Raw genomic sequence first — 26,629 nt, 5'->3', positions numbered from 1 at the left:
TCATAATGGGCCACTTTCATTCAGATGCATTAAACTGAGTCCCATTGAAAATTGTGAGGGGCAACACAGTTCAGTGTGCTTCGTATTACTGGGCAGTGCAACTCTGCTTTTTTAAAGCATGTTTGAAAACAACAAAAAACATGAAACATGAAAGAATCAAAGAGTAAAACACAATAATAGAACGCAACTAACTAATAGTAGATCTGAAGTGTCATGGAGGTTATAGTAATATTTTAATATCCTTAGTTACTTATAAATTTATGGCATACATCATTTTTTAAAGGAGAGACTAAAAGTGGCTATTAAGCTTCAAAGTAAAAATACCTGGATAATGTAATTTAATCACTAGAATTATGGGCTATAATCATAGGCAAGTTAGGTCAACATTAGGAATCTAATTTCTTATAAAACTGAAGTAATAAAGTCTAAGAATAATAAAACCCAAATTGAGGATGTACAACAAATACATTTTTCTCCTTTTCTTACATTCAGAGATTTGGGAAATTAATAAAAATAGAGAATTTAAGACAGCTTTCAAACTGAACTTCTTAAGAAATAAAAGTTATTTTCAATAAAATTTCAGTTGATATTTATCCACAAATCCCTAAGTTTTCCATAGGAAAAGTGGTACTAAAACTACTGGGACTTAACTTAGGAAAGCGACTTTTGAATAAAGGACTTTTTTCATTCCAAATATCTGCAGCCAGGGAAGCAAGCTATTCTATGAAATGATACATACATTAGCTTGAACATTAGCTTTTGCATAGAAGGATCAAAAGGACTGGTTAATCATTCAGTATGCACTAGTTGTTGTTGTGAATCATAAATCTCAAATGACATTGTTCTTCCTGGAGACATTATTAAGTCATCAGAGCATCACTAGTTGCTAGGAGAAGTGAAATTGACCTGATCTCAAACCTGAAAAGTAGGACAACTTCAACTTTGTACTATCTCTGGGGCCAAATGCCTTTAGAAATACATTGGTGTTAGATCAACCAGCAGTAATCAACCTTAATTGACAGCAGGTGAATGTTAGAAGGAGCAAAATAATCCCAGATTAAAAAAAATAGGATGCTTCTATTATACAATGCCATGCATCCATTTTCAGGTCAAGTGGAAGTGGTTATATGGGTGCGTGCATGTGTGTGTGTGTGTGCGCGCACATAATTCTTATATAAAGCTCTTTATGTCGTTTGTTGTTACCATCTCTCTTCCCCATTGGTCTTCAGATGAGATGTTTTTTTGTGCTGTTTTCCCATTTATAGATTTTTCTACAATAACATGGTACATTTTCAATCTACCTGTTTCTAGATTTTTCCCCCTTAGCTTGAGTTTTTGAATACTTCTGTTTTTCTCTATTATTGTTTTTACTGTAAGATTTATTTATTGTACACTGCCTTTTTTAATGGGTGTGGAAAGAAACTATCAGATTCTTTTCAATAGGCAGGCATGCGAAAACAACATTCTGTTGCCATATGGTTTTCTTAGAATTCCTTGGAGATAAAAGTAAAGCAACACTGCAGATTTTTAGAATGTTGGGAGTAAAGAGGGATAAAGCTTTTTAAACATGTTTGCTTCTGGTTCAAATTTCATAGGTTTTCAATGTGAATTTTAGTGAAAAATTCAAACCAAATTTTTATCACCATGCTTTAATAACCCGTAAGGGAAAAGAATTTGGGTGAGAAGGTCTGTCTGTCTGCCTATCTATGTATTTATCATCTGGCGGTGCAGTGGCTCAGCAGTTAACATGCTGGGCTTCTTGGCTGGAAAGCCAGCAGCCCAGGTTTGAGACCCAAGAGCCAAGTGATGGGGTGAGCTCCCATCCTTGCCCCAGCTACTGCCAACCACCAGTTTGAAAGCATGCAAATGCAAGTAGATCAATAGGTACCCCTTCGGTCGAAGGTAATTGCACTCCATGACAATATGCTGGCCACATGGCCATGTAAATGTCTTCAGACAGTGCTGACTCAATGGCCTTGAAACAGAGATGAGCACACACACCCCTACGGTTGGCAACAGCTAGCAGAGTAAAATCCACAGGGATTCCTTTACCTTTATTTCCCAATATTCAGTGGTTCTCCTTTACCTCAATTGTTTTTCTGGTTGTAAGTTCTGCAAAGCAAATCTTTTCCTTACTTCCAAAGCTTTCCCAAGTTATAAAAGAGGAAAGTATGTCACCATGTTTACTTCTGAATAAATTATCCTTTCACAGATAATTAATTTTGTTTTTCTTGAGATTGAAATTCTAGATCTGCTATAGCTGTGCTGTAAAACTTCAGTCTTTGGGACAATAAAATGATCATTAGGAGCTGCCCAGTTGGCTGAAAGATGGCTGGCTGTATAAATAAATAAACAAGCCAAATAAATAAATAAATAAAATGCTAACTCTTTGAAGCGTCTAGTGGTCATCTGGAATTCTGGAGCCCAAGTAAGCTAATCCTACACAATACTGGAATAGAGGACCTGAAATTGTGCAATAGCTACTGATATTTCTATTTTTAAGAATGAAAAGGAAGAAAAGCTAATGGTGGACCAATTATTGTTCCATTCAGAAAATTGCCATTGCCAGCAAAAAGGAAGGCTTTTCTTTTCCTTTTTCTCTGAATGGTGCAAGAATTCAGCAAAATATTTAATGCTATGGATATGATTACTCCTCATCTTCTTTAAACATGACTTTCCTTTTCCCCCAAAGGAAAATTATTAACATTTGGGTTCCAAGCCACCAAAGGTCCTTTGTTTCCATTTTCAATTGCCTTCAATCAAAGAAGAACAATACTTTTTCCCTACACCAGATACACAGCTTAGCACATTAAGATTTCCAGAAAAATACATCAGTTCCACCAGGCAGTAAGAGATACCTAGCAAGTGGGAAACAGCGTTCCATAAAACAGCTAATATTAATCTACATCAGATTTGGTATCACATCAAGCTTCCATTTTGAATTTAATTGAACTGGAGGAATAAATATTTGTGCTACAAATTCCCACTTAGGAGTACAAGTAGACTGGGTCAAGACCAGAACATAGAAATTCTAATATTACAATCTGAACTGGTCCTTAAAATAAATACTCATTAAGAGCAAGGTGTCTACATACATACACGTGTGCATGTAGGAAAATATATGCTGAAAAGTGTTCCCTTGTCCAATTTTTAGTGCCTCGTTTCTTCGTAAAACAATAACATTTGTATTTCCACCTCTAGATTTGTTTTGCAATCAGTGGGTTAGGACGCTGAGCTTGTCGATCAGAAGGTCGGCAGCTTGGCGGGTCGAATCCCGAGTGCCGCGTAACAGAGTAAGCGCCTGTTACTCGTCCCAGCTTCTGCCAACCTAGCAGTTCGAAAGCACGTAAAAATGCAAGTAGAAAAATAGGGACCACTACGGTGGGAAGGTAACAGCGTTCCGTGCGCCTTTGGCATCTAGTCATGCCGGCCACATGACCACGGAGACGTCCTCGGACAAGCGCTGGCTCTTCGGCTTTGAAACGGAGATGAGCACCGGCCCCTAGAGTTGGAAACGACTAGCACGCATGTGCGGGGGAACCTTTACCTTTACCTTTTACTCTCATTCATTTTCTAATTCACCTAATTCTAATTCTCTAATTCTTTCTAGTTCATTGGTTTCCTGCTTGAGCAGGGGCATGACTAGAAGACCTCCAAGGTCCCTTCCAACTTTGCTGTTCTGTTATTCTGCTCTCAACTTTCCTTCTTCAAAAATATATTACCATTGCCACTGACAGGCAAGGAAGAGGCATTCCCATGCCTTCAGAAGTGTGAAAATAACAGCTTTGGCAGAGAGACTAGTACTAGTGCTGCTGGTTTTCAAATTTCTCCAGTTTTCAAGTTTCTACTGCTACAAAGCCACAATCTCAATAAAGAAAATTGTTCAGTATCTTCCTACTGTCTGTCCTTCCCTACTAGCTCTTGATGATGTGGCCTCGTGATGGGGGGAAAAAAAGTGGATATCGCAGCTCTAACTGCCTGTTGTCTACAGGTTGGTGGCTGCTGTAGTGTTGTCTACAGCAGCCACCAACATGCAGTGGTTAAGTTCACTGATACAAGTTGTCCTCACTTAAACATCACTCATTCATCACCCGTTCAAACTTGCAATAGCACTGAATGAGTGATACTTATGACAGTTCCGTGAAGGTTCAGTTGTTGCAGCACCCCAAGTGATCATGTGATTTTGATCTGAGTGCTTTGCGCCCGGCTTGCAATTGTGATGTCACAGCTTCCTAAAATCACCTGGACACTATTTGCAACCTTCTATTCCAGCTTCCTACAAGCAAAGTCAGTGGGGAAGCCGGCAGGAAATCTCAAAGGATGACCCTGTGGTGCCCTTGCTTAATGGCCATGTGGGATTTGCTTATCGATGGCAAGCAGGAAATGTTAGAACTGCTACCGCTGAGCAACGTGGTCATGGGACGCTGTGCTTTTCAACCGCATCACTCAATGATAGGAATTTCAGTCCCAATTGTTGTTGGTAACTGAGGACTACCCACAGCAAACCACTATACCATCTGGGCTTGCAAGAGAATCCAGGGAGAGCCTCTTTGTTGGGAGCAAAGTATAAAAAGTTGCGTGTGGGGGGAAATGAGCTGTATGCAGTTGTGAATTAATCCATATGTCAGATACAGGAAATGGAATATTCCTGGCTAAGATTTTTCTTACTTAAATAAGAAATCGAACCTAAATATCGGTTCCTGAACTCGGGAAGAAAACTATACCAGGTAGTTCCTGTACCTTGTTGCCAGTCTTCCCCCTCCTCTCCCATTTTTGTCAATAAATAAATTCTGTGAGTTATTTCTTGTAATTCTTGCATATCTCAGCGCCTGAACTCGCACCTGAAAGCTTTTTCCATGATTAGGAATAAAACAATGTTAAAATCCCCTGAGGCACTTTCCTTGATGTCCACATTACCCAAGCGATAATTTGCTGGAGGAATTTCCTCTGATTTTTCTGGGCGATATCTGAAGCATTCTCTTTCCTGAGTAATTGTAATTCATTGTCATGTCTTGCTATGGTTTCCTTTACTTTCTAGATACTTACAGGCAACCCCAAAGGACCTCGATCTCCTTTTTCTCCTTGGATACCCTTTTCACCTTTTATTCCATCAATCCCTGCTTCTCCCTAAAAGAAAAAAAATATATCAGAAGAAAGCTATTTCTTCTCCAGTAGGTTTCTAAACAGCAGTTAATTGGAGAGAAAAGCACTTGGTGACACCCCGAAAGCATTTATATAGCAATGACGAGATGACATTTTGCTAACTTTGCTGAGGACTGGAGAAAGAGAACTTTCAAACTCCTGTATGAAAAGGCGACTTAATTTCCAAAGAAAATGAATGGGAAAGGAACATGAAGCAGGGATGGGGAATGATGGCCCCTTTACCACCTGTGGACTTCAACTCTCAGAATTGTGAGGCATATGGTGTTAGCCTACAATGTTGGGTTGAAAATATATTAACCATGATGTTATGTTTTTAAGAGGTTAATTGGCCAATGGGTGTGTAAGTGTTCTCATGGCCATAAGAGGGAGCTAGTAACGTAGCTTCTTTCTCTCTCTGAATTCACTGCTCTCTACTGTTACTGTTTTTGCTCTGTTACCTGAACTGTGTATTGACCTCTGGACCGGTAAGAAGACTTTGTATTTTGGATTGCTACTTGGACTGTTTATTTTTGACTGTGCATTTTTGTTTTTATACCACCTCAAAAGTAAACTAATTTTTGCTTTTACAACTCAGTGTATCTTGTGGTTTCTGTGTGACTCTTACTGCTCTCAGTACCCTTCCTTGTCTGTGCAACTCTTTGGTAGCAGAAGGAGACCTCTGCACAGCAAATTCCTTAACAAGAATTCTTGAGCCAGCCATGGCTGGCTCAGGAATTCTGGGAGTGAAGTCCACAGGTGGTAAAGGGGTGGTCGTTTCCCACCTCTGACATAAAGGAAAATGCAGAAACTGTCTGAAATGCAGAGAGTGGAGTGACACTCCTGGGACCTCTGGACAAGGATGCTTTGTGGGACGTTGGTGTGAAAAGATAGTGGATGAGAAAAAAGGTGCACAAAAGAATGATTGCTACAAAAAGAAAAAAAGAAAGGAAGAATGAGAAATAAAGAAAGATACCGGTAGTCTTCAGCTTACGAGCAAAAACTAAGCCCAAATTTTCCATTGCTAAGCAAGACAGTTTTAAGTCACTTTGCCCCGCTTTATGACTTTTCTTGCCACCGTTCTTAAGTGAATGACTGCGGTTACTAACGTGGCTGTTAAGTGCATCTGTGCTCCCCATTGACTTGGCTTGTCAGAAGGTTGTAAAAGGGGGATCGCGGGACCCTGGGACACTGCAACCGTCGTAGATACACGCCCGTTGCCAAGCGTCTGAATTTTGATCAGATGACCACAGGGATAGTGCAATGTTGCAAGTGAGAAAAACGCTCATAAGTCACCGTTTTCAATGCCGTTGCAGCTTTGATCAGTCCCTAAACAAAAGGTCGTAACTCAAGGACTACCTGTGCTCTATAATGTGTACAGTACGCTGAAAAAAGAAAGTTGCAAGGAATGTAGACAGAGAGAGCAAAGAACAGATAGGATTACGAGCAAGAGGAGATGCAGCATCACTTTAATGGGATTGGAAAGAAATTGCTTGAAATGGCTGAAGAAAGGCGAAGAAGGAACCTCCAGGAAAACAAGTGGAATGAAAAAGAAAAGTAATAAAACAATTTGGGATGGAAGGGAAGACACGGAAAAGACAGGATGAAGAATTTCAGGGATTTGTACAGGAATTGTAGTGATGCCAGTAGAATTGAAATGAATGCTGTAAAGGCAAATGTGCAAGAAAAAAAGTAAACAGTATGAGAACATTAAAAATGGTAAGAATGCAGGTAGATGTGGACAGAATATTTGCAGCTAGGTTAAAATAGGGATGCCGTTTGTTTATCTAATGGATTTTTTAATTTAAATAAAGTAGATCTGAAGGCTGTCTCTGTGCCTTTAGATTGGAAAAATGCTAATATTGCTCCTTTAAATAGAAACAAAAGGAGCAAAAGTGAATGCAAAAGGTACAGAAATATTTGTTTATTGACCAGGAAAGAGTTTGGCTGAAATCTTATTGAAAAAAGTATAAAAGTTAAAAATGAATCACATTGGGATATGCTTATTGTGTATCTGGAGAAGTAATTCTGAATTATAAATACATTATAAATAAATTATGGAATCTGGCATGTATGGATCTGATTGTTGATTACTGAATAAGTAAAGAATAGTCTATGATTGCAATAAATTGTTCATGACAATAAATGGACTGCTTACTAAATGGTTCAAAATTAGCAGGTAGGAAGATAAGGATGGGTGATTTCCCCTTGCTTTTTAAATGTGTTTATAGATGTATGTTTGTGGTATTTTGATCTTAGAAGTGATAGGAATGTATTAATTGTGGCTGTATATCTACTTACATATTTTGATAGTGCCAGCACAAATTACAGTGAATATTGCACAGATTGTATGTTGCAGTGAGGAGTCTGTACAGCCCTACATATTTTTGTTTGAAAAGAGAAATGGAATGAAGGATAGGACATGATCTATACATGGAAAAAAAGCTAGAGCTATTTATCTTGATAGGAAGTTAATCAGATAGGAAGTTAATCAGAGATAAGAAAATCTAGAGAAATTTGAGGAAATATAAATGCTGATTTAAAGGTGGAGGAGAGTATATCATTCACTGTGAGCAATAAACATTTGTGAAAAGAAATGAACAGGAAAGGAGAAATAGAAATGATTGTGTTTCTGCCAATTTTGCATATGGAGGTGAGAGTTGGATCTGTCAGAGGAAATATAAATGTTGAATGTAGTAGGAACAGAATACTTGAGAAGCTTCTGTGGTAAATCCAGAAGACAGTGTAAAAAATGAATGGATGTTATAAATGTGGGATTTAAACATGATGTGATTACATATAAGGAAATTTTAAGGATAGAAAGGAATGTACGGCAATTAAAGCCATATAATATTTTAAAAGAAGAAAAGATAGTACAAACTTGGTTTCAGTATGGGCAGCTACAAGCAAGATGGAAAGAAGATCAGAAAGTTGGTATCTCGATAACTGATGGAAATTTGGTAAAACAAATTAGAGATCAAGGTCAAGCACATATAAGAAGGATATATAATGCACTGATCGAAATTGATTCAGAAACGGAACTTGTTAAAGATTGTATGATAAAGCGGGCCCAGAATTTTCAGGAGGTTATAACAATGGATACTTGGGAAAAGATTTGGGTTAGAAATGTAAAATTTACACAGGCTCAAAATTTAAGAGAGAATTTTTATAAAATGTTTTATAGATGGCATTTAGACCCTAAAAAATTAGCAAGTATGTATCCGAACTGTCAGCCCAAATGTTGGATGTGTGGTTGTGAGGATGCAATGTATTATCATATATGGTGGACTTGTAAAAAAGTTAAAGCTTTTTGGATTAAAATTTGGTGGAATATGCAGAAGATATTTAAGAAAAAGATAAGGTTTTCTCCACAGCTATTTCTGTTGGGTATTATTACAGATTGTACTGTTACAGATACTAAATTGATGTTGAATTTAATTACAGCAGCAAGACTTTTAGTAGCGCAATATTGGAAGAAGGAGGAACTGCCTACTATAGAAGAGTGGACTTTGAAAGTTTTAAACCTGGCGGAAATGGCAAAGATTTCAGCATATTTGAAAGAACAAACGCAACAGAGATACATTGTGGAATGGAGAAGATGGATTGAATATATTCAGAATAAATATGGAACTAAAAAGTTTCATTTAGTATTTGAATAAGTATTAGTGTTACATGATGTATTATTAGTTATTCATTATTTGTTAGTAATTTAGTTATGTTTTAGGGGAGTTAAAGTGCGATAAAATTTAATGTGTTTTTTTTAGTTTGTTAGCATATTTTAGTTTAAGTTTGTAAAGTCTATACCCTGTATTCAGCTCTGGGAAGTCGGGGGGGGGGGGAGGGTAAGGGAGGGTAAAGGGTAGGGGAGGGAGAGGGAGGGAGTTTATGTTTTTAAAAATGTATTGTAAAACTTTTTTTTTAAAAAAATGAATGGATGTTGAGCGAACCTACTATAAAAGGAAAAGATGGTTTGTTTGTATAGTGAGAAGAATAAATGGGTCAAAAAGAAGAGGTGATTGAAACAATCATGAGTCAATGAAACCCTCAGAAAAACAGAAGTTTAAAGAACAAAAGCTGGCATATGAACGGAATACAGATGGGGTCCAAAACTGATGATTTGCACAATAGAAAGGCATTGAGAGCAAATGCTCTTGATATAAACTAGATCAGCATTTCTCAACCTTCATAAATTTAAGTTGCATGGACTTCAACTCCCAGAATTCCCCAGCCAGCTAGGCTGGGGAATTCTGGGAGCTGAAGTCCATGCAGCTTAAATTTGCTAGGGTTGAGAAACACTGACTAGATTTTCATTTAATTTGTTTTTCATGTCTTTACATACCTCTTATATTTTCCTATTGTTTTTCTATATTTTCCATAATGATGCATACTTGGAAGGGGGATAACACGATGGGTGTGAATGCACGTAGAAAAACAAGTGATGGTACAGGTCAACATTCTTAGTATAAAACAGGCTGGATGTTAGTCAGATCAGCCTATTTGATAATTCCCAAACTCTGGGTTGTTTTTGGATTCTAGCACTAGAAATCAAATGACATTGTGCAACTATTAGACTTTTTTCTCCTGAATGAATGTTCATTCAAAGAACAAAAAAGTGGAAATACATCTGAAATGTACATGTTGGAGAAATTGAACTTTTAGGAATTAAAAAGGGCCCTTTATTGGAATGTAATTGCCCGTGCTCCAGCAGATGAAGATTACGAAAAATAGGACTCTATAAAATGACCTCCTCCTCCTCCTATTATGCTAATATAGGGGATTGGCACATAATAGATCTAAGAGGGTTTAGCTGTTTTACAATGTTACACATCCTTTACAGGGATATAACAAATATTTGCGAAAAAAATCAACCCTCAAAAACCTTAGGCAAGAAATAAGGATAAATACTTTTAATCAGTCACAGGTTCTTTACTCCTGTTCCAAAATATGCAAAGCCATAATTTTTCTTTTAGAACAGCACACAAAGTATTTTATCTAGGATGCGTACTTGAGTTCAATTTGATTATTTGTTCTTCTTACCTTAGGTCCCGGTAGGCCTTGAAGACCCTATAGTTGGAATTTTAAAAAATGTTATATATATTTTTCCTTCAACCTATAATTCTATCAGTACAAAGACACCCAGATTTTCTCTACTATTGTTTGGCCCAATTACCCGTTTCCCCTACCAAATAATGGCATTATTTTCACAAAACCCCCAGACTCAGTTGCTTTACACAAGTGTCTTGGCAGTGGCAGTCCCAAATGGGATCTTTGATTCACAAGCAAGCAATTATAAATCATTCCATTACCCTGAGGATATGCCCACATTACTCACAGCTTTAGAAACTCTCTTCTACAGGTAGTCCTCATTTAATAACAATAATTGGGGCCAGAAAATCCATCACTATATGGTGGTTGTTGAGTATGATGTCACGTGACCATGCCTCTCAGCAATGACAATTCTCATAGTCTTGATTGCCATTAAGTGAGGACTGTGTGGGTCATTAAGCAAAAACTTAATATGACTGTGACCTCCAATTTCCTGTTGGCTTCCCCATTAACTTTGCTTGTGGGAAGCTAGCAGAGAAGATTGCAAATTACAATTAGGTGACCACAGGATACTGCAATGGACAGAGATGTGGGCTAGTTCCCATGCCCCCAGATCATGATTGTGTGGCTACAGGGGCACTGTGATGGCTATAACTACAAGGGCCAGTACCACATATTCAGTGCCTTTGTAAATTCAAAGGACTATTGAACAAGTGGCCTTTATACAAAGACTTCCTGTACTGGCTAGCTAACATTTTGAGTCATAATGTGGAGGAAATATCTGGATTACGTTTGCTTGCATACCCATTCTTGATGGAAACTAACTGTATGGTTCCAATAATTAATATATGCAGTGCTTTTGTCGGTTGACCCTCTTGACAAATCACTTTAAAGCATCTAAATATATCCAATAAAACAGGGAATGTTCATTATGATTTCTGTAATTCTGTAATTCCCATAGGACCCAAGGAATCAAGAATGGCATAAGAAGTTACTTCAGAGAAGTTTCTTTATTGTTGGCTCGCCTACAGGTAAAATTCTTCCCAGCCTAAAGCACTTATCTACATAATTATTAGATATAACTTTTGGACTACATTCCACTATATCCAATGTGTACTCTAGAAATTTGTGGAGCTAAACATTTTGGTCACTGCCCCTCCTTTTTTTGAATATTCTCCATGCTCATAAACCGGACTCCCACTAATGCTTCTTAATCTTGTAGTGGTGTAAGCAATGATCAGCATGGCCTCATTATGTCCATGTGTCCCCCCTGTTCTATGGGTTGCATTGGCTACCAGTTAGTTTCTGATTGCAGTTCAAGTTTCTAGTTATCATCTATAAATGCCCTCATGGCATAGGGCCTGGCTACTTGAGGGAACACAAATCTTTGGTTACTTCTGCTTCTCTGCTGCAATCAGGAAGAGGAAGTTCACTTTAGGTCCTAATGATTAAGCAGGACCAAGAAAATGTGGTTTCTCTATCATGGTTCCTGTTTTCTAGAATGATACTGCTGTTTTCTAGAATGATCCAGATGGCTCCCACTGTGATGACATTCAGGAAGATACTGAAGATCTGGTTATCCCCCTTGTTAAAAGCTACAATGGATAGACCAACTTGAGACAATTGTACTTCTAGTGATTAGCAATAGCTATAGCATTTGGACATATACTGCTTCACAATGCTTTACAGCTCTCTCTAAGTGGTTTACAGAGTCAGCATATTGTCCCCAACAATCCAGGTCCTCATTTTACCAATCCTGAAATAATGGAAGGCTGAATCAACCTTGAGCTGGTCAGAATTGAACTCCTGGCAGTGGGCAGAGTTAGCCTGCAATACGGCATTCTAACCACAGTACCACCCAGCTAATTACCAATTATTGCTCCTTCAAAAGCCAGATTTGGTTTAGGTCAAGGGTCTTCAAACATGGCCCTTTTATGACTTGTGGAGTTCAACTCCCAGAATTCCTCAGCCAGGCATGCTGGCTGAGGAATTCTGGGAGTTGAAGTCCACAAGTCATAAAAGGGCCAAGTTTGAAGACCCCCGGTTTAGGTCAATGTATTTGGTGGAGGATTTTGCCACAATAAAGAGATGTTATTAGGAAATACTTTAGAAAAGGAAAAAAATATTTATAGTTCACATTGTAGAAAAGACTTACTGGGTTTCCAGGGGGACCTTGAGGCCCTGGTGGACCAGTTACCTAAAAGCCAAATAGAAAAGCAAATGTCATTGTCATAATAATTCACTTTCATGCTCAGTAAACAAAAGCAATAAACTGACCCTTCCTCAAAAATTATTATGTAGAAATTAAATCTATCATTTTGAAAATAGTACTTGGGAAGAAGGGACGTAGAAAAATGAGCTATAGTTAGAGAAAGGAGGAGTTTGTCTAATGTTTTAAAACATAATGTGGTTGGATCACTTACTGAAGCCCCAGTATCTCCTTTTTCTCCAGGTTCTCCCTTCCCTCCCTGTAAATACAACAATATTGTAATAAAAAAGAGCATCCATGCCAAGTTTTTATAGTAGTGAAATTTCAAGATGGCTAAAGGTTCAGACAAAGACATCAGGAAGACATAAATCAACATGCAATCACTAGGATATTTCTAGAATACCATTAAATGCTTCACTGGTTACTATAATAAACTAGCATTCTAATTTATGCAATGATTTTAAACTGTAATAAAATACAATACAATACAATACAATACAATACAATACAATACAATACAATACAATACAATACAATACAATACAATACAATACAACACAACACAATACAATACAATACAATACAATGGAAGCACCAAATCTGCAGTCTTGAAAAGAAATTCTATGATCTGTCTAAACCACTGTCTAAATCACTTCCACTAAATCACTGTCTAAACCAGGCATGTCAAACTCGCGACGTCACATGACATCGCGTGACGTATCGCAACTTTTTCCCCATTATAAAATAATAAATTCAATTCAATTCATTGCCGGCAATGGGGAGGGCGCGGTTTCGTCGTGATGCATCCGGCCCATGGGCCGGCAGTTTGACATGCCTGGTCTAAACCAATTTGACCTCAGGGATATGCTTGCATACCACCCCCCACCCCCCGTCTACTTTTTGTTCCTTCTCAATGACTGTTTTGCACTTGTTGCTCATAACTTGCAAAGCTGACAGTCATAAGAAGTCTCTTGGTCAAGCATGAAGCTCTGTAGAGGAATGGGTCTTTGGAGTCTTTGGTCTTGGCAGATCTTGATTCAAAGGAATCCACTTGCAAATGTGCTGAGTGGACTTAATTGGCTATTGGAACTTCAGCTGAGGAGGAAACCTCAAGGCGTATTGTTCTTATCTCCTAAATAATTTATACTAGTTGTCTTTCTTGATGGCAATGGCAATTTTTTTTTTAGAAAAATCATTTGGTGTGCTTACTGTAAAACCTGGACGTCCACTTGGACCGATGAGACCAGGAGGTCCAGGCATCCCTTGGTCACCTTTAGCTCCATTTAGGCCATCAAGACCCTATAGTGGAAGAAAGATTTAACGTGGAATTATGCAATGAGAAACTCTAATTGCTTGTTTCTTTCAAATGGGAATATTTGTATATGAGCATAGCTATTGCATACCACCCCCCATGTACTTTTGTTCCTCTTTAATGATTGTTAGGGACGCGGTGGCTCAGTGGGTTAGGACGCTGAGCTTGTTGATCGGAAGGTCGGCAGTTTGGCGGGTCGAATCCCGAGTGCCGCGTAGCAGAGTGAGCGCCTGTTACTCGTCCCAGCTTCTGCCAACCTAGCAGTTCGAAAGCACGTAAAAATGCAAGTAGAAAAATAGGGACCACTACAGTGGGAAGGTAACAGTGTTCCGTGCGCCTTTGGGTCTAGTCATGCCGGCCACATGACCACGGAGACGTCCTCGGACAAGCGCTGGCTCTTCGGCTTTGAAACGGAGATGAGCACCGGCCCCTAGAGTCGGAAACGACTAGCACGAATGTGCGGGGGAACCTTTACCATTACCTAATGATTGTTAGAATCAGAGGATAATATGATTTAATGATTCTATTGAGGCACACGGGGTCCTCTGTGAAAAAGTTAATTTCTTGATGTGTTTTTAACAGCCTCTCATTTAACACAGTGATGGCCAGGAGCTCTTTCTTAACTGGAGTCAATTCCTGACTGATAGATCCCTCTGCTTCTTTTTAATTTGCATCCAAGCAAGGAAAACACACAAGCTTTCTATTTGTAGCAACATCTTTGAAGATTTGATAAGAAAAGAAACGTCAGGTGTTTTTTAGTCCTATCTGTCACTATGGGGCCCTCGAACACCTCATTGTAGGCTTGGAGGATTTGCTGTTTTGTCAGTGGCCTCGCCAAGGATTTTGAGGGGTGAAACATGACATTGTGTAGCTTGGCCCAAATTGTGAACTTCATCAAACCCAGACACTCATATGTTGATCCAGACAATAGTGGCTTCCACAATCTCAAATTCAAGTTTGTGGATACCTCCATATATGCTGCATTCTGTTTGGAAAAGTCTCAATGATTCCATTAGTTCCCTTGAATATAACTTCAGTTTGGTGCGACTAGGGCAGGGGTCCCCAACCCCCAGTCCGTGGACCGGTACCGGGCCGGGACATGCCAGCAATTAGGCAGCACAAACAAAGCCCCATCTGCAGGATGCAGGCAGCACACAAAATCACATCCCTTCTGGTCAGTGGAAAAACCTCTCTCCACGTAACCAGTCCCTAGTGCCCAAAAAGTTGGGGACCTCTGGACTAGGGTGAAGAGATATCTCAGGGGCCACTTTCAACATGACATTACATGTTGCACCTGACTCCAGCTGGCAGGGTTGGATCCTATTGTTTAATCTGAGATTTACAAACCACTTTTTGCCCTTAAGAGTTTACAGCACCAAGGCATTTCTTTATGTAGACCACATAACCAAGGTCTCTTCCAACTCTGTTGGGGTTTCCTGATACTCCCATGTAACACCTCTTCTCCGCGAGCTGCATTGGCCTCCGGTTGCCCTCCGGGTGAGATTCAAGGTGCTGGTGATGACCTATAAAGCCCTAAATGGCATGGGTCCGGATTATTTACAGGAGCACCTGCTGCCGGCATCAACTTCCCTTCGTCCAGTGCGCTCCCACAGAGAGGGCCTCCTCAGGGTGCCGTCGGTCAGAGAGTGTCGGCTGGCGACCCCCAGGGGGAGGGCGTTCTCTGTGGGCGTGCCAGACCTTTGGAACCGTTTACCGGTTGAGCTCCGGATGGCTCCTGACCTTTGCTCCTTCCGCCGTGACCTAAAAACTTATTTATTTGAACAAGCCAGCCTGGTCTGATGGGTTTGGGGTATTTTAATATTAATTTTAATTAATTTTTATTGTAATTGGGCTTTAATATTTAATTTTATCTTAACTTTTGTATACTGTATTTTTATTGTATTTATTGCCCTGTACACTGCTCTGAAGGGAGAAGGGCGGTATAGAAATTAAATTATTATTATTATATCATATTATTATTATTATTATTATTATTATTATTATTATTATTATTATTATTATTATTATTATTATTATTATTATTATTATTATTATTATATTCTGTGTAGACAGTATTTTTCATTTATGCAAAGGGTTAAACTCAAGAATGCCGTTGTGTAGCAGCTCCAGCTTCAGAGAGCAGAGACACTTCTTCGAGAATGTAATGTTGTATACAGTCATATAGTACCCATTTTTCATGTCTAGCTCCTTACCTTTTCTCCATTATGTCCCGGGGGACCTGGCAAACCAATTTCACCCTGAGGGGAAAAAGGGAAGGATATTTTTTTAAAAATTTTCTTTTTATGAACCTTAGAAATTTGCAGAAGAGTTGTGAAGATAGAACAAATACTTTTAGAAAATACGTTACGTGAAACTTGGCAAATAAAGCGGGAACAATTACGTTCAAAAACTTGTGGATCAATTAGCACTAAAAGTTGAATTATAACCTAAATTTGTCAGGTTCCAAGAGTGAAAATAACGCTTGTTCTTTGGGTCTCTAAGTTGTCCTTGAATTTATATTGTTAGCAGGATACGATTGTGTCAGCTATAACCTAAACATGTGTTGCATAGGAAAATGAGGCACACACATTTTATCCCCTTCTTCTTTCCCTGTTGTGTGCTGTGGTCATCCAATCTAATCTTTTATTTATTTATTTATTTATTTATTTATTTAATTAATTAATTAATTAATTCCATTTATATCCCGCCCTTCTCCGAAGACTCAGGGCGGCTTACAATCTAAAGCACAAATCAATGTGCTTAGCAATAGCCTTCATTCTATGTATATGCCTGCTTATTAGGGCTTTTGCCCCCCCCAGTGGCATTATTACAAAGTCAGCTTATTGCCCCCAACAATCTGGGTCCTCATTTTACCGACCTCGGAAGGATGGAAGGCTGAGTCAACCTTGAGCCTGGTGGGACTCGAACCTGCACTAATTGCAGGCAGCTGGTGTTACTTAAGGAGGCATTAGCCCACTGCTCCACCAAGGCTCTTTTAGAATATCCACAGATTTCTGTGAGATAGACAGTGATATAAATCATACGAATAAATAATAAAATAAAAGAAGATGGGAGGTCAGCAGGACAAAAAAGTAACATCTGCTGCATTGGGAAATCTCCTGTTAGCAAGTTGACAATTCCATTTGCACCACAAAAGCTCTCACAGTGTTTTCGTTGGAGTGCATTTTACAGGGGGATCCATCTCTAGATTAGGATTGTCCACCTTTTGTACTGACAGAGAAGAACAGTATATTCCTCTGCTTCTTTTTAATTTTCATCATATTCATTTAATTTTAATGAAGGAGATGGAAAGGACTGACTGTTAAGAAATAATGACGGAGTTACCTTCTGCCCAGGCTGTCCTGGTGGTCCTGCGGTGCCTGGAAGACCAGGAGGCCCCTGAAAGGGAAAAAAAAATACCCTCATTAGTTGACAGTATAGAAATATAATTATTTATTTCCCTTTCTTTTTTTAAAATAATATTATTTGGAATAATATGTGTATGGCTATGGGTACCTATATCTATATCTATATCTATATCTATATCTATATCTATATCTATATCTATATCTATATCTATATCTATATCTATATCTATATCTATATCTATATCTATATCTATATCTATATCTATATATCGAGTATGGTGTATATATAATCAATTTCTTTCAAGCTCTTTAGCATAGACAAAAAAAAAATCAAAGTCCAGTGGGGAAAAAAAGATATTTTACGGAATGGCTTTCAGACTTCTGACTATTGATCACTCTTCAATACCCTAATTATCCTGGCAAATGAATAGAGTGCCAAAATTAATTTATCTACCAGTCCCAATTAAGTATGGAATGCACCTGTAAAATATAGGAGGAAGAACCTGACATTTCCACTGTGCTAATGTTGGTCAGATTGGCTGAGAATTATGGAAACTGTCATCCATCATATCTATAAGGTGGCAAGTGGGGGGCGGGGGGGATTCAGGATATACATGTGATTTCCTCCTCTGCTCTCATTGGCTAGTGCAGGGGTAGGCGACCTTGGTTCTTTTATGACTCGTGGACTTCAACTCCCAGAATTCCTGAGCCAGCCATGCTGAGGGGAAAGAGAGAGGTTTCAAGCTGAGCCATGTTGGCTCAGGAATTCTGGGAGTTGAAGTCCACGAGTCATAAAAGAGCCAAAGTTGCCTACCCCTGGGCTAGTGTATTAATGAATTATGGGAGAAAGCTATGTATATGAAGATTGCCAGCTGAACTGTAAAGAGGACCTGTCATTTCCTCCTTGTCACCCACAAACTATTTCTTCCTGGGCTGCCTCTTTGCACTCCAAGACAGTCACAACGTAAGATGAATACAGAACCAAAAACTGATGCTTTGTGCCCTCTAATAGGAGGACAGATCCTGCATATACCTTTTTGTTAACTAGATGCCACAGAACTATATAGGACTATATAGTGGCAGTGCTATATCCCACTGAGAGGCAAGAAAATAGCTATCAATAGATACTTCTCCCAGCTTCTTGTGCTGGGATAAAATCCTGAGATGAAGAAAAATGAAATCTTATACAGATCTAACCCATAATTACAGATCTAACCCATTTATCCATGTCTGGCATTCTATAATACCAGGGGTCTTCAAACTTGGCCCTTTTATGACTTGTGGACTTCAACTCCCAGAATTCGTCAGCCAGGCATGGTGGCTGAGGAATTCTGGGAGCTGAAGTCCACAAGTCATAAAAGGGCCAAGTTTGAAGACCCCTGTATAATACATTTGTCAGTATTTCTAGGCCTGTCCTCCTATTTAACTGACTTTTTTTATTAAGAACCACAACTTATGGAAAAGAAGATTAACTCACCATGAGAGCCAATGTTCGTATCTCCTGAATGAAAGAACAGTTAAGTGTTATATATTACGTCTATCATCGATGCTACAGTGCAATAGGCAAGATATGATTCAAATACTTTCAGGTAATAATTTTTTTTCAGACAATCAACCTGCCATTTAATGCACAGGTATCTTTCCATCTGTGCCTTCCAATACCTATTTCAGAGGATTAGGTTTTACGTTGGAATAATACGAGAACTAATACAATTAGCTGGTGCCAATCACTCTGTAACAATAGTATAGAATAGATCCATAGATTCGACACTACCATCTTCATCTACGTGTCTAGAAAAATGAAGAATAGCATAGAATAAATGAAGTATGTGATCTAATCATATGCTATAGCGCAATTTGTATGTAACTCTCTCTGAATATAAGCAAAGAGGAAAGAGGAAAAGGACTATAGGAAAGAGGAAGAAGAGGAAGAAAGGATTATGGGAAGAGAAAAGTACTATAGGAAAGAGAAAAAGGGTTATTGGAAAGAGGAAGAAGACTAGGAAAGAGAAGGCAAAGGGAAAAGATAAAGCAAATAGAAGAAGACGACAACCAGCAACAAGGTGGATGGACTCGTTTACATTGGCAATGAGTACATCATCATCATCATCATCATCATCATCATCAGAAGAAGAAGAAGAAGAAGAAGAAGAAGTTGGAAGGGACCTTGGAGGTCATCTAGTCCAACCCCCTGCTCAGGCAGGAAACACTATACCATTTCAGACAAATGGCTGGCCAGTCTCTTCTTAAAAACTTCCAGTGTTGGAACATTCACCGCTTCTGGAGGCAGGTTGTTCCACTGGTTAATTGTTCTAACTATCAGGAAGTTTCTCCTTAGTTTTAGGTTGCTTCTCTCCTTGACTAGTTTCCATCCGTTGCTTCTTGTCCTGCTTTCAGGTGCTTTGGAGAATAGCTTGACTGCCTCTTCTTTGTGGCGGCCCCTGAGATATTGGAACACTGCTATCATGTCACCCCACACCCTTCTCTTCATTAAACCACGCATACCCAATTCCAGCAACCGTTCCCTATATGTTTTAGCCTCCAGTCCCCCAATCATCATTGGGGACCTCAAACAACAGGTAAGTACACATCACCATAGAGAATATCTATGTGGTTGCTAGGAGTACAAAATGACTTGACGGCATATAATCAATCAATCAACAGCAAATTGCAACAATTGATAAAAAGGTTCACAGAAGCATTTCCATGACAATCTGGTTTCTATAGTATATCTGCTACTTTCTTACCTGCAAAGCTTCATTGATATTACCATTGTAGTCTACCATTTCACTCTTTCCTGGTTCACCTTTGAGGCCCTAAAAGAAGGTATACATGGTTAGGAACTGGAGTTCTGGACTAATACTACTAATAAAGTATGTGTGTCCATGGAAATCTATTCTGAGAGGAAAGTTACAAAACTCTTGAGCAGCTGGGTTTATAAATCCTGCTTGGCCGAAGTGCATTTGGTTGGATTTTATAGACTGTGATACAATGAATTCAGCACATATAATACAAGAATGGCAGTTTAGTCCTTGGTAATATTTAGAAAAGGGACGTGGTGGCTCAGTGGGTTAGGACACTGAGCTTGTCGATCAGAAGGTCGGCTGTTTGGTGGGTCAAATCCCGAGTGCCGTGTAGCAGAGTGAGCTCCTGTTACTCGTCCCAGCTTCTGCCAACCTAGCAGTTTGAAAGCACGTAAAAATGCAAGTAGAAAAATAGGGACCACTACGGTGGGAAGGTAACAGCGCTCCGTGCACCTTTGGCATCTAGTCATGCCGGCCACATGACCACGGAGACGTCCTCGGACAAGCGCTGGCTCTCCGGCTTTGAAACGGAGATGAGCACCGGCCCCTAGAGTCGGAAACGACTAGCACGCATGTGCGGGGGAACCTTTACCTTTACCTTTAATATTTAGAAGAATTTAATATTTTCTGTTTATATAGGGCAGAGGTGGGAAGCAGTGGGCTCTTTAAGATTTGTGGACTTCAACTCCCAGAATTCCTGAGCCAGCATGGAAGAACTATGTTTTAATACAAAAATGTAAAGTGATGGTAATCTCAAGTTGAAAAGATTTTCCAAAAATTACAAAAGGTTCAGTGTTACCCCTTTTCAGCAAGATAAGAATTTTGTCTATTTTGCATCCAATAGCTGGCATGTGAGAGCTGACATCTGTTTGCCGGAGGCCTACTCACTGTATATTAATTTTACTTTTATTATTGATATATAAATTTATATAATAATTGAATTGCTGTAATGTGATCTGATTTTAACTACAGATTGTCATAGGTCTTTGGAGTTACGTTGCTTTAAAATATAATGCATTCATATGTCATCATGATGGAGCAGACTGATTGGATTGTGTTCCTTCTACTTTCCTATTGGCTACTTGGGGGACAATTGGAAAGCACTGATTGGACTATGGACTCTCTACATCAGAGGTGTCAAACTGCCAGCCCATGGGCTGGTTGCATCATACAGAGGCCACGCCCACCCTAGCTCCAGCAATGCAAAAAAGTCACGATACGTTGCAACATGTCACGTGATGTGGCAAATTTGACACCCGTGCTCTACATGCTGTGTTCTGAGCTTAGAATTAGGGAAGATGATTGCGGGTCAATTTATAAATGTATTTTTGAGAGATTGTGGGATGGAAACATCTCGCATGGAATTGCCTTAAGTCTCTCTGCATACAGTATATCATCATGTAAGTCCATATGAACATGAACTGCATGTTGCTATAGATCTTTTGTGTGTGTGTGTGTGTGTTTCATAGTAGCTGATCAACTCATTAATTCACTGACTACAAAGGGGTGACATTTATTCCCCTGAACAGCTCATTGGTTGAAGATATTCACTCACAATGGTTTTGCTTCATTTAGCTGTTCTTCTGGAGGTGTGTCTACACTCTTGGAAGACACTTCCTCTGGGTGGGTCTAGGACAAATCACTGTGGCAACTTGCCACAGCCAACTCGTCACAGCCAACTCATTGCGGGATAACTTGCCACAGCCAACTCGCCACAGTACAACTTGCTGTGGAACAAGAGTTACGCTAATATAAAAGGAACAATGGAATGGAATTATTAAAGAAAGGATGCCAAAGGAGGGAGAGAATGAAATGTGAATGACAAAAATTAAAGTATTTTTAAATTATTTTAAATAATTAAATAGAATTGTTGAATTGTCCCATGGGTGAGTTGTCCCATGGCAAGTTGGCCATGGCAGGTTGTCCCATTCTGTGCTCTGAGGCGTTGCTGGCTGAGGAATTCTGGAAGTTGACATCCATGAGTCTTAAAGTTGCCAAGGTTGGAGACCCCTGCTCTGAAGTGAAGCAAGCAGAATAAGAGACGTAGGGAATTTTATACTTTGAAGAAACTAAAGAGTGGTTTTCGATTTGTTTGGCAAGTACTGTTGTTGTTGTTAGTTGCAAAGTCGTGTCTGACCCATCATGACCCCATGGACAACGTTCCTCCAGGCCTTCCTGTCCTCTACCATCTTCTGGAGTCCATTTAAGCTCACGCCTACTGCTTCAGTGACTCCATCCAGCCACCTCATTCTCTGTCGTCCCCTTCTTCTCTTGCCCTCAATCTTTCCCAGCATTAGGCTCTTCTCCAGTGAGTCCTTCCTTCTCATTAGGTGGCCAAAGTATTTGAGTTTTAGCTTCAGGATCTGGCCTTCTAAAGAGCAGTCAGGGTTGATCTCCTCTAGGACTGACCGGTTTGATCGCCTTGCAGTCCAAGGGACTCGCAGGAGTCTTCTCCAGCACCATAGTTCAAAGGCCTCAATTCTTTGGCGCTCAGCCTTTCTTATGGTCCAACTTTCACTGGCAAGTACTATTTGATGAGAATCTCCCTCTCTCTCTCAACAGGAAAAACTATCCAATGGACTATGTAAACTACTGCATATATCCAATGTACAGTATTGTACAGTCATTTATAGCCCACTTCTGAACATTTTTTCATTACATGTATCACCTTTGGTCCTGGAGGTCCTGGCAATCCTGGGGGTCCTGGAGATCCTGGTTCTCCTTTGCCTCCTCCAAGAGCATTGCTAGAATCTCCTTTTTCACCCTTAAGATAATTTAATAAAATGAGCAATGATTAATATTATTAAATCCTATTTTCCATATGCGAAGGCAGTCTGTTGCTCGCAGAAATGATGGAATTGCAACTCTGGGAACTCTGGAAGTATCAACACATTTGGAGAATGCAGCTAATCCTCGACTTATGACCACAATTGAGCCCCAAAAGACAGCTGTCAAGGGACTTTTGTCACATTTTGTGACCTTTCTGCCCACAGTTGTTAAGCCAGTCACTGCAGTTGTGAAGTTAGTGTCACAGTTGTTAAGAGAATCAGGCTTCCCCATTGCCTCTGCTTGTCAGAAGGTCACAAAATGTGATCACATGACCCCGGGGACACTGCCAGTTGCCAAGCGTCCAAATTTTGATCACGTGACCGTGGGGTTGCTGAACCGGTCATAACTGCAAAAAACGATTGTAACTTACTTTTTTCATGCTGTTGTAACTTTGAGTGGTCACTAAACAAATGGTTGTAAGTCGAGGACTGCCTGTATCAAGTTGGTAGCAACTTGGGAAAGGTGACCTTACTTAACGGATCATTAACGTCAAAGATATTCAAGCCAGACTTAACTGTTGGAGTGCCTGTTCTGTGATAAACCAAAACAACCCCATAATATACAGTATATAACATACTGGATATTTCAGAAGAACTTTCCCAAGATTAATATAACGGGAAATGTTGATGGTGGGGAAACAGTTTTGTGAAGTTTAAACATCTTCAGTGGATTGGATATAGGAGACTTTTGAATGGTGCTGCTTGGAAACTGGGATTTTTTTCTTGCTGGATTTTTAAATGAAACACACACAAACACACAAATTATATACATAAATATATATGGAGAGAGACAGAGAGACAGAGACAGAGGCAGAGAAAGACAGAGACACACGGAGAGAGACACAGAGACACAGAGAAAGAGAGACAGACAGAGAAACAGAGAGACAGAGACAAGAAAGACAAACAGAGACAGAGTGACAGAGACAGAGTGACAGACAGACAGACAGACAGAGACAGAAACAGACAGAGAGACAGACAGACAGAGACAGAGACAGAGATCGAGACTGAGAGAGACCGAGACAGAGAGAAGAGAGAGAGAATGGGAGAAAATACACACATAAAGTAGGATTGTATTTATAGTTTAAACATGGAGTCTTGAACCTGGAGTAAATTTAGTCTCACTCATTACAGGTCCAATTTTTATATGTGTGATGCCCGGAAGAAATCAGCAATTCATATGCTTTTGAGCTTGCAATAAAACAAAACATGTCACTGTTCTGTTTCCCACTTAGATAACAAAACAAACCTTTTGCCCTGTGGTTCCAGAAGGTCCTGGATCACCAGATTTCCCTTTCTCGCCCTGTTGAAGAAATACCAGTAATGGGGTGATCTTACAGTGATCTTGTAATGGGGATTGGAAAAATGGCATAATATAGCATCCTCTTCATAATTTCCTTATGCGTCTTACAAGCTTTCATCCAGAAGAAGGTCCAGATTTTCAAAATCCAACCTGGATGTCTCACGCAAACTATGGTCTTTTTGCCTGGAAAGCCTGGGCATCTGTGGTGGGAGGGGAGGAAGGTGATGTTCCATTCGACATGATGTCATTGCACAAATGATGCAGATTATATACAGGTAGTCCTCCACTTACAGCCATTCAAGATTCAAGGTGCTGGTAATGACCTATAAAGCTCTAAATGGCTTGGGTCCGGATTATCTAAGGGAACACCTGCTGCCGGCATCAACTTCCCATCGTCCTGTGAGCTCCCACAGGGAGGGCCTTCTTAGGGTACCGCCGGTTAAGGAATGCCGGCGGGTTATCCCCAGGGGAAGGGCGGTCTCTGTGGGCGCGCCGGCCCTTTGGAACCAACTTCCCACGGATCTTAGGACCGCCCCCGACCTTCGCTCATTTCGTAGGGACTTGAAAACTTAGTTTTTTGAGTTGTCTGGCCCAGACTGAGGGGTTTTAATTTTTAATTAATGGGGTTTTAGTTAAGTTCAGGGATTAATTTAATCTTAGTTTTAATCATTTTTAATTGTATATGATGTATTTTAAGTTTTAATTTTCCCTGTAAACCGCCCTGAGTCCTACGGGAATAGGGCGGTATATAAATTTAAATATAAATAAATAAATAAATAAATAAATAAATTTGATAAGTAAGTGTTTGAAGTTATGAGAGCACTAACAAAAGTGACACACAACCAGTCATAACACTTACGACTGTTGGAGCCTTCCCATGGACACGTGATCAACATTTGAGTGTTAGAATTAGGATTACATCTAGCCTGAGCTCTAGGTGGAATGAATGTTTGGGATTATCTTAAAATCATTCATAGTTGGAATATCTACATAACAGCACCAGCTCTTTAGAAATGATACACCCCACAATATTTGAGAGGCTCCTAATATTGCATCCTTAGACCAGGGGTCTTCAAACTTGGCCCTTTTATGACTTGTGGCCTTCAACTACCAGAATTCCTCAGCCAGTGTGCAAATGATGATGATGATGATCATTCATTGGCTTAAAATGCATTTCTTTCCAGAGGGACTGTCCCCGCTAGTGTTGACTGACAACGTCTCCTCCCCCTGGAAACAGGCAATAGATCACAAGTTGGGCTCTTGGGCCTTCCTCAGTATTCTTAATGTCCCTAGGCTTTGACCAAGCAAAGCAAGTAATAATCAATAGAATGAAAGACATGGAGTTCCAAGAAGAACTAAATAGGTTGCATCTCCACAGTTGGGAATAGAATCAAACAGGTTGTGTGGGAATTGGCAAGATATCTAAATGATCTGACCTTCCCAAAACAAAGGATAGCTTTCTTCAGAGCCAGATTTAACATTCTCCCCTTAGCACTCCTCCAGGGCAGGTCTAAGAGAACACCAATAGCATAACAGGTATGTATATGTAGTAAAGGAGAAGTCAAAGGTATCTCACATGTTTTATTGTACTGTGAGTTATACCGAGGTTATAGGTCAGCATACATTCTCTCCTTATTAGAGAGATTGCCAGGGAGGGCAGACAATTTTTATGTAGGCTTTCTCCTCCAGGACTCAAACCCTTCTACCATGCATACAGTGGCAAAATTCTGTGTTGCTGCAATGTCCATGAGAAAAAAATTGGTTACAGAATTGTAGTTGTCAACTTGTGCCAATTTTTTGGAGATATCTCTTAACAATTTTTGGAATATTATATTTACTCACAAAATTATCGGCTTCCCACTCACATAAACTAGGGAGTGACCCTAACATTTTGAGGACATGTATTTTCTTAACAGGGATGTTATTATTTATTATTAATGTCAGTACTATTTTTTAATATATTGTAAAAAGTGACGTCTATTGCTGGTCTATGACCGTAATAAAGTTATATTTTTTTTATTCTTCCTCAGCCAGCATGCTGGGAGTTGAAGTCCACAAGTCATAAAATCTGAAGACCCCTGCCTTAGACCAATGTTAGAAGCTTTTTTTTTTCTCCCATCCTTTTTTAATGTATTTTACGTATTTTCTTTCAATTAGTGTAACATACCAGTTCATTATCATTCCTTAATAATGTTGAGGAAAAGTACATTAACTTATCTTCACAACGTAATAGATTAACACTGGAGAGTAGCGACTAATAAGCCTCAGTAGATACTAAAATTAAGGCACTGCCATTATCTGACAAAAATCATTCACTGAGCTCCTATGAATGCCTCATCCCTGTCTTAGGTCTAACTACTAGAAAATAATTTAATTTCTGGGGTGCAGAGGGGAAGGGCCTAGAGTAGTTTTTCATTGCACAGAGGATATTATTTGGCTACTAAAGGCCATCCATCCTCTTGTTTCTAGGAGTTCCTGAAGATTTTGAAAGACATGCTTCTGGATTACATTATCATATATAATTGGAAATGATTTTTTTAAATGTGCATAAATAAAACATTTGAAACCTTGAGTAGAGTAACAAAATTTGGTATTTGGTGTTCCATCCCAGAATGAATCAATC

The 26,629-nt window shown here is 39.4% G+C and overlaps 1 protein-coding gene across 1 annotated transcript in view; it reads right to left on the bottom strand.

Moving 5' to 3' along the window:
* COL13A1 (collagen type XIII alpha 1 chain) overlaps positions 1–26,629 on the bottom strand; it is a gene marked incomplete at its 3' end in the record, with an annotated part of 191,256 nt that overhangs the window by 21,449 nt on the left and 143,178 nt on the right. The window contains exons 22-32 of the mRNA XM_081329311.1: positions 23,953–24,006; positions 22,547–22,642; positions 19,822–19,890; positions 18,552–18,575; positions 17,052–17,105; positions 15,920–15,964; positions 13,604–13,693; positions 12,609–12,653; positions 12,341–12,382; positions 10,177–10,203; positions 5,047–5,127 (exon numbers count right to left, since the gene is read on the bottom strand). Coding sequence (XP_081185437.1) covers positions 5,047–5,127; positions 10,177–10,203; positions 12,341–12,382; positions 12,609–12,653; positions 13,604–13,693; positions 15,920–15,964; positions 17,052–17,105; positions 18,552–18,575; positions 19,822–19,890; positions 22,547–22,642; positions 23,953–24,006 — 627 coding nt within the window. The remainder of the gene's footprint in view (positions 1–5,046; positions 5,128–10,176; positions 10,204–12,340; positions 12,383–12,608; positions 12,654–13,603; positions 13,694–15,919; positions 15,965–17,051; positions 17,106–18,551; positions 18,576–19,821; positions 19,891–22,546; positions 22,643–23,952; positions 24,007–26,629) is intronic.

This window comes from Vipera berus, assembly GCF_964194415.1.
Source record: "Vipera berus genome assembly, chromosome: 5".
Lineage (NCBI taxonomy): Eukaryota > Metazoa > Chordata > Lepidosauria > Squamata > Viperidae > Vipera > Vipera berus.
Note: the sequence above shows the minus strand (reverse complement) of the source record. Positions and strands in the feature narration are given on the sequence as shown.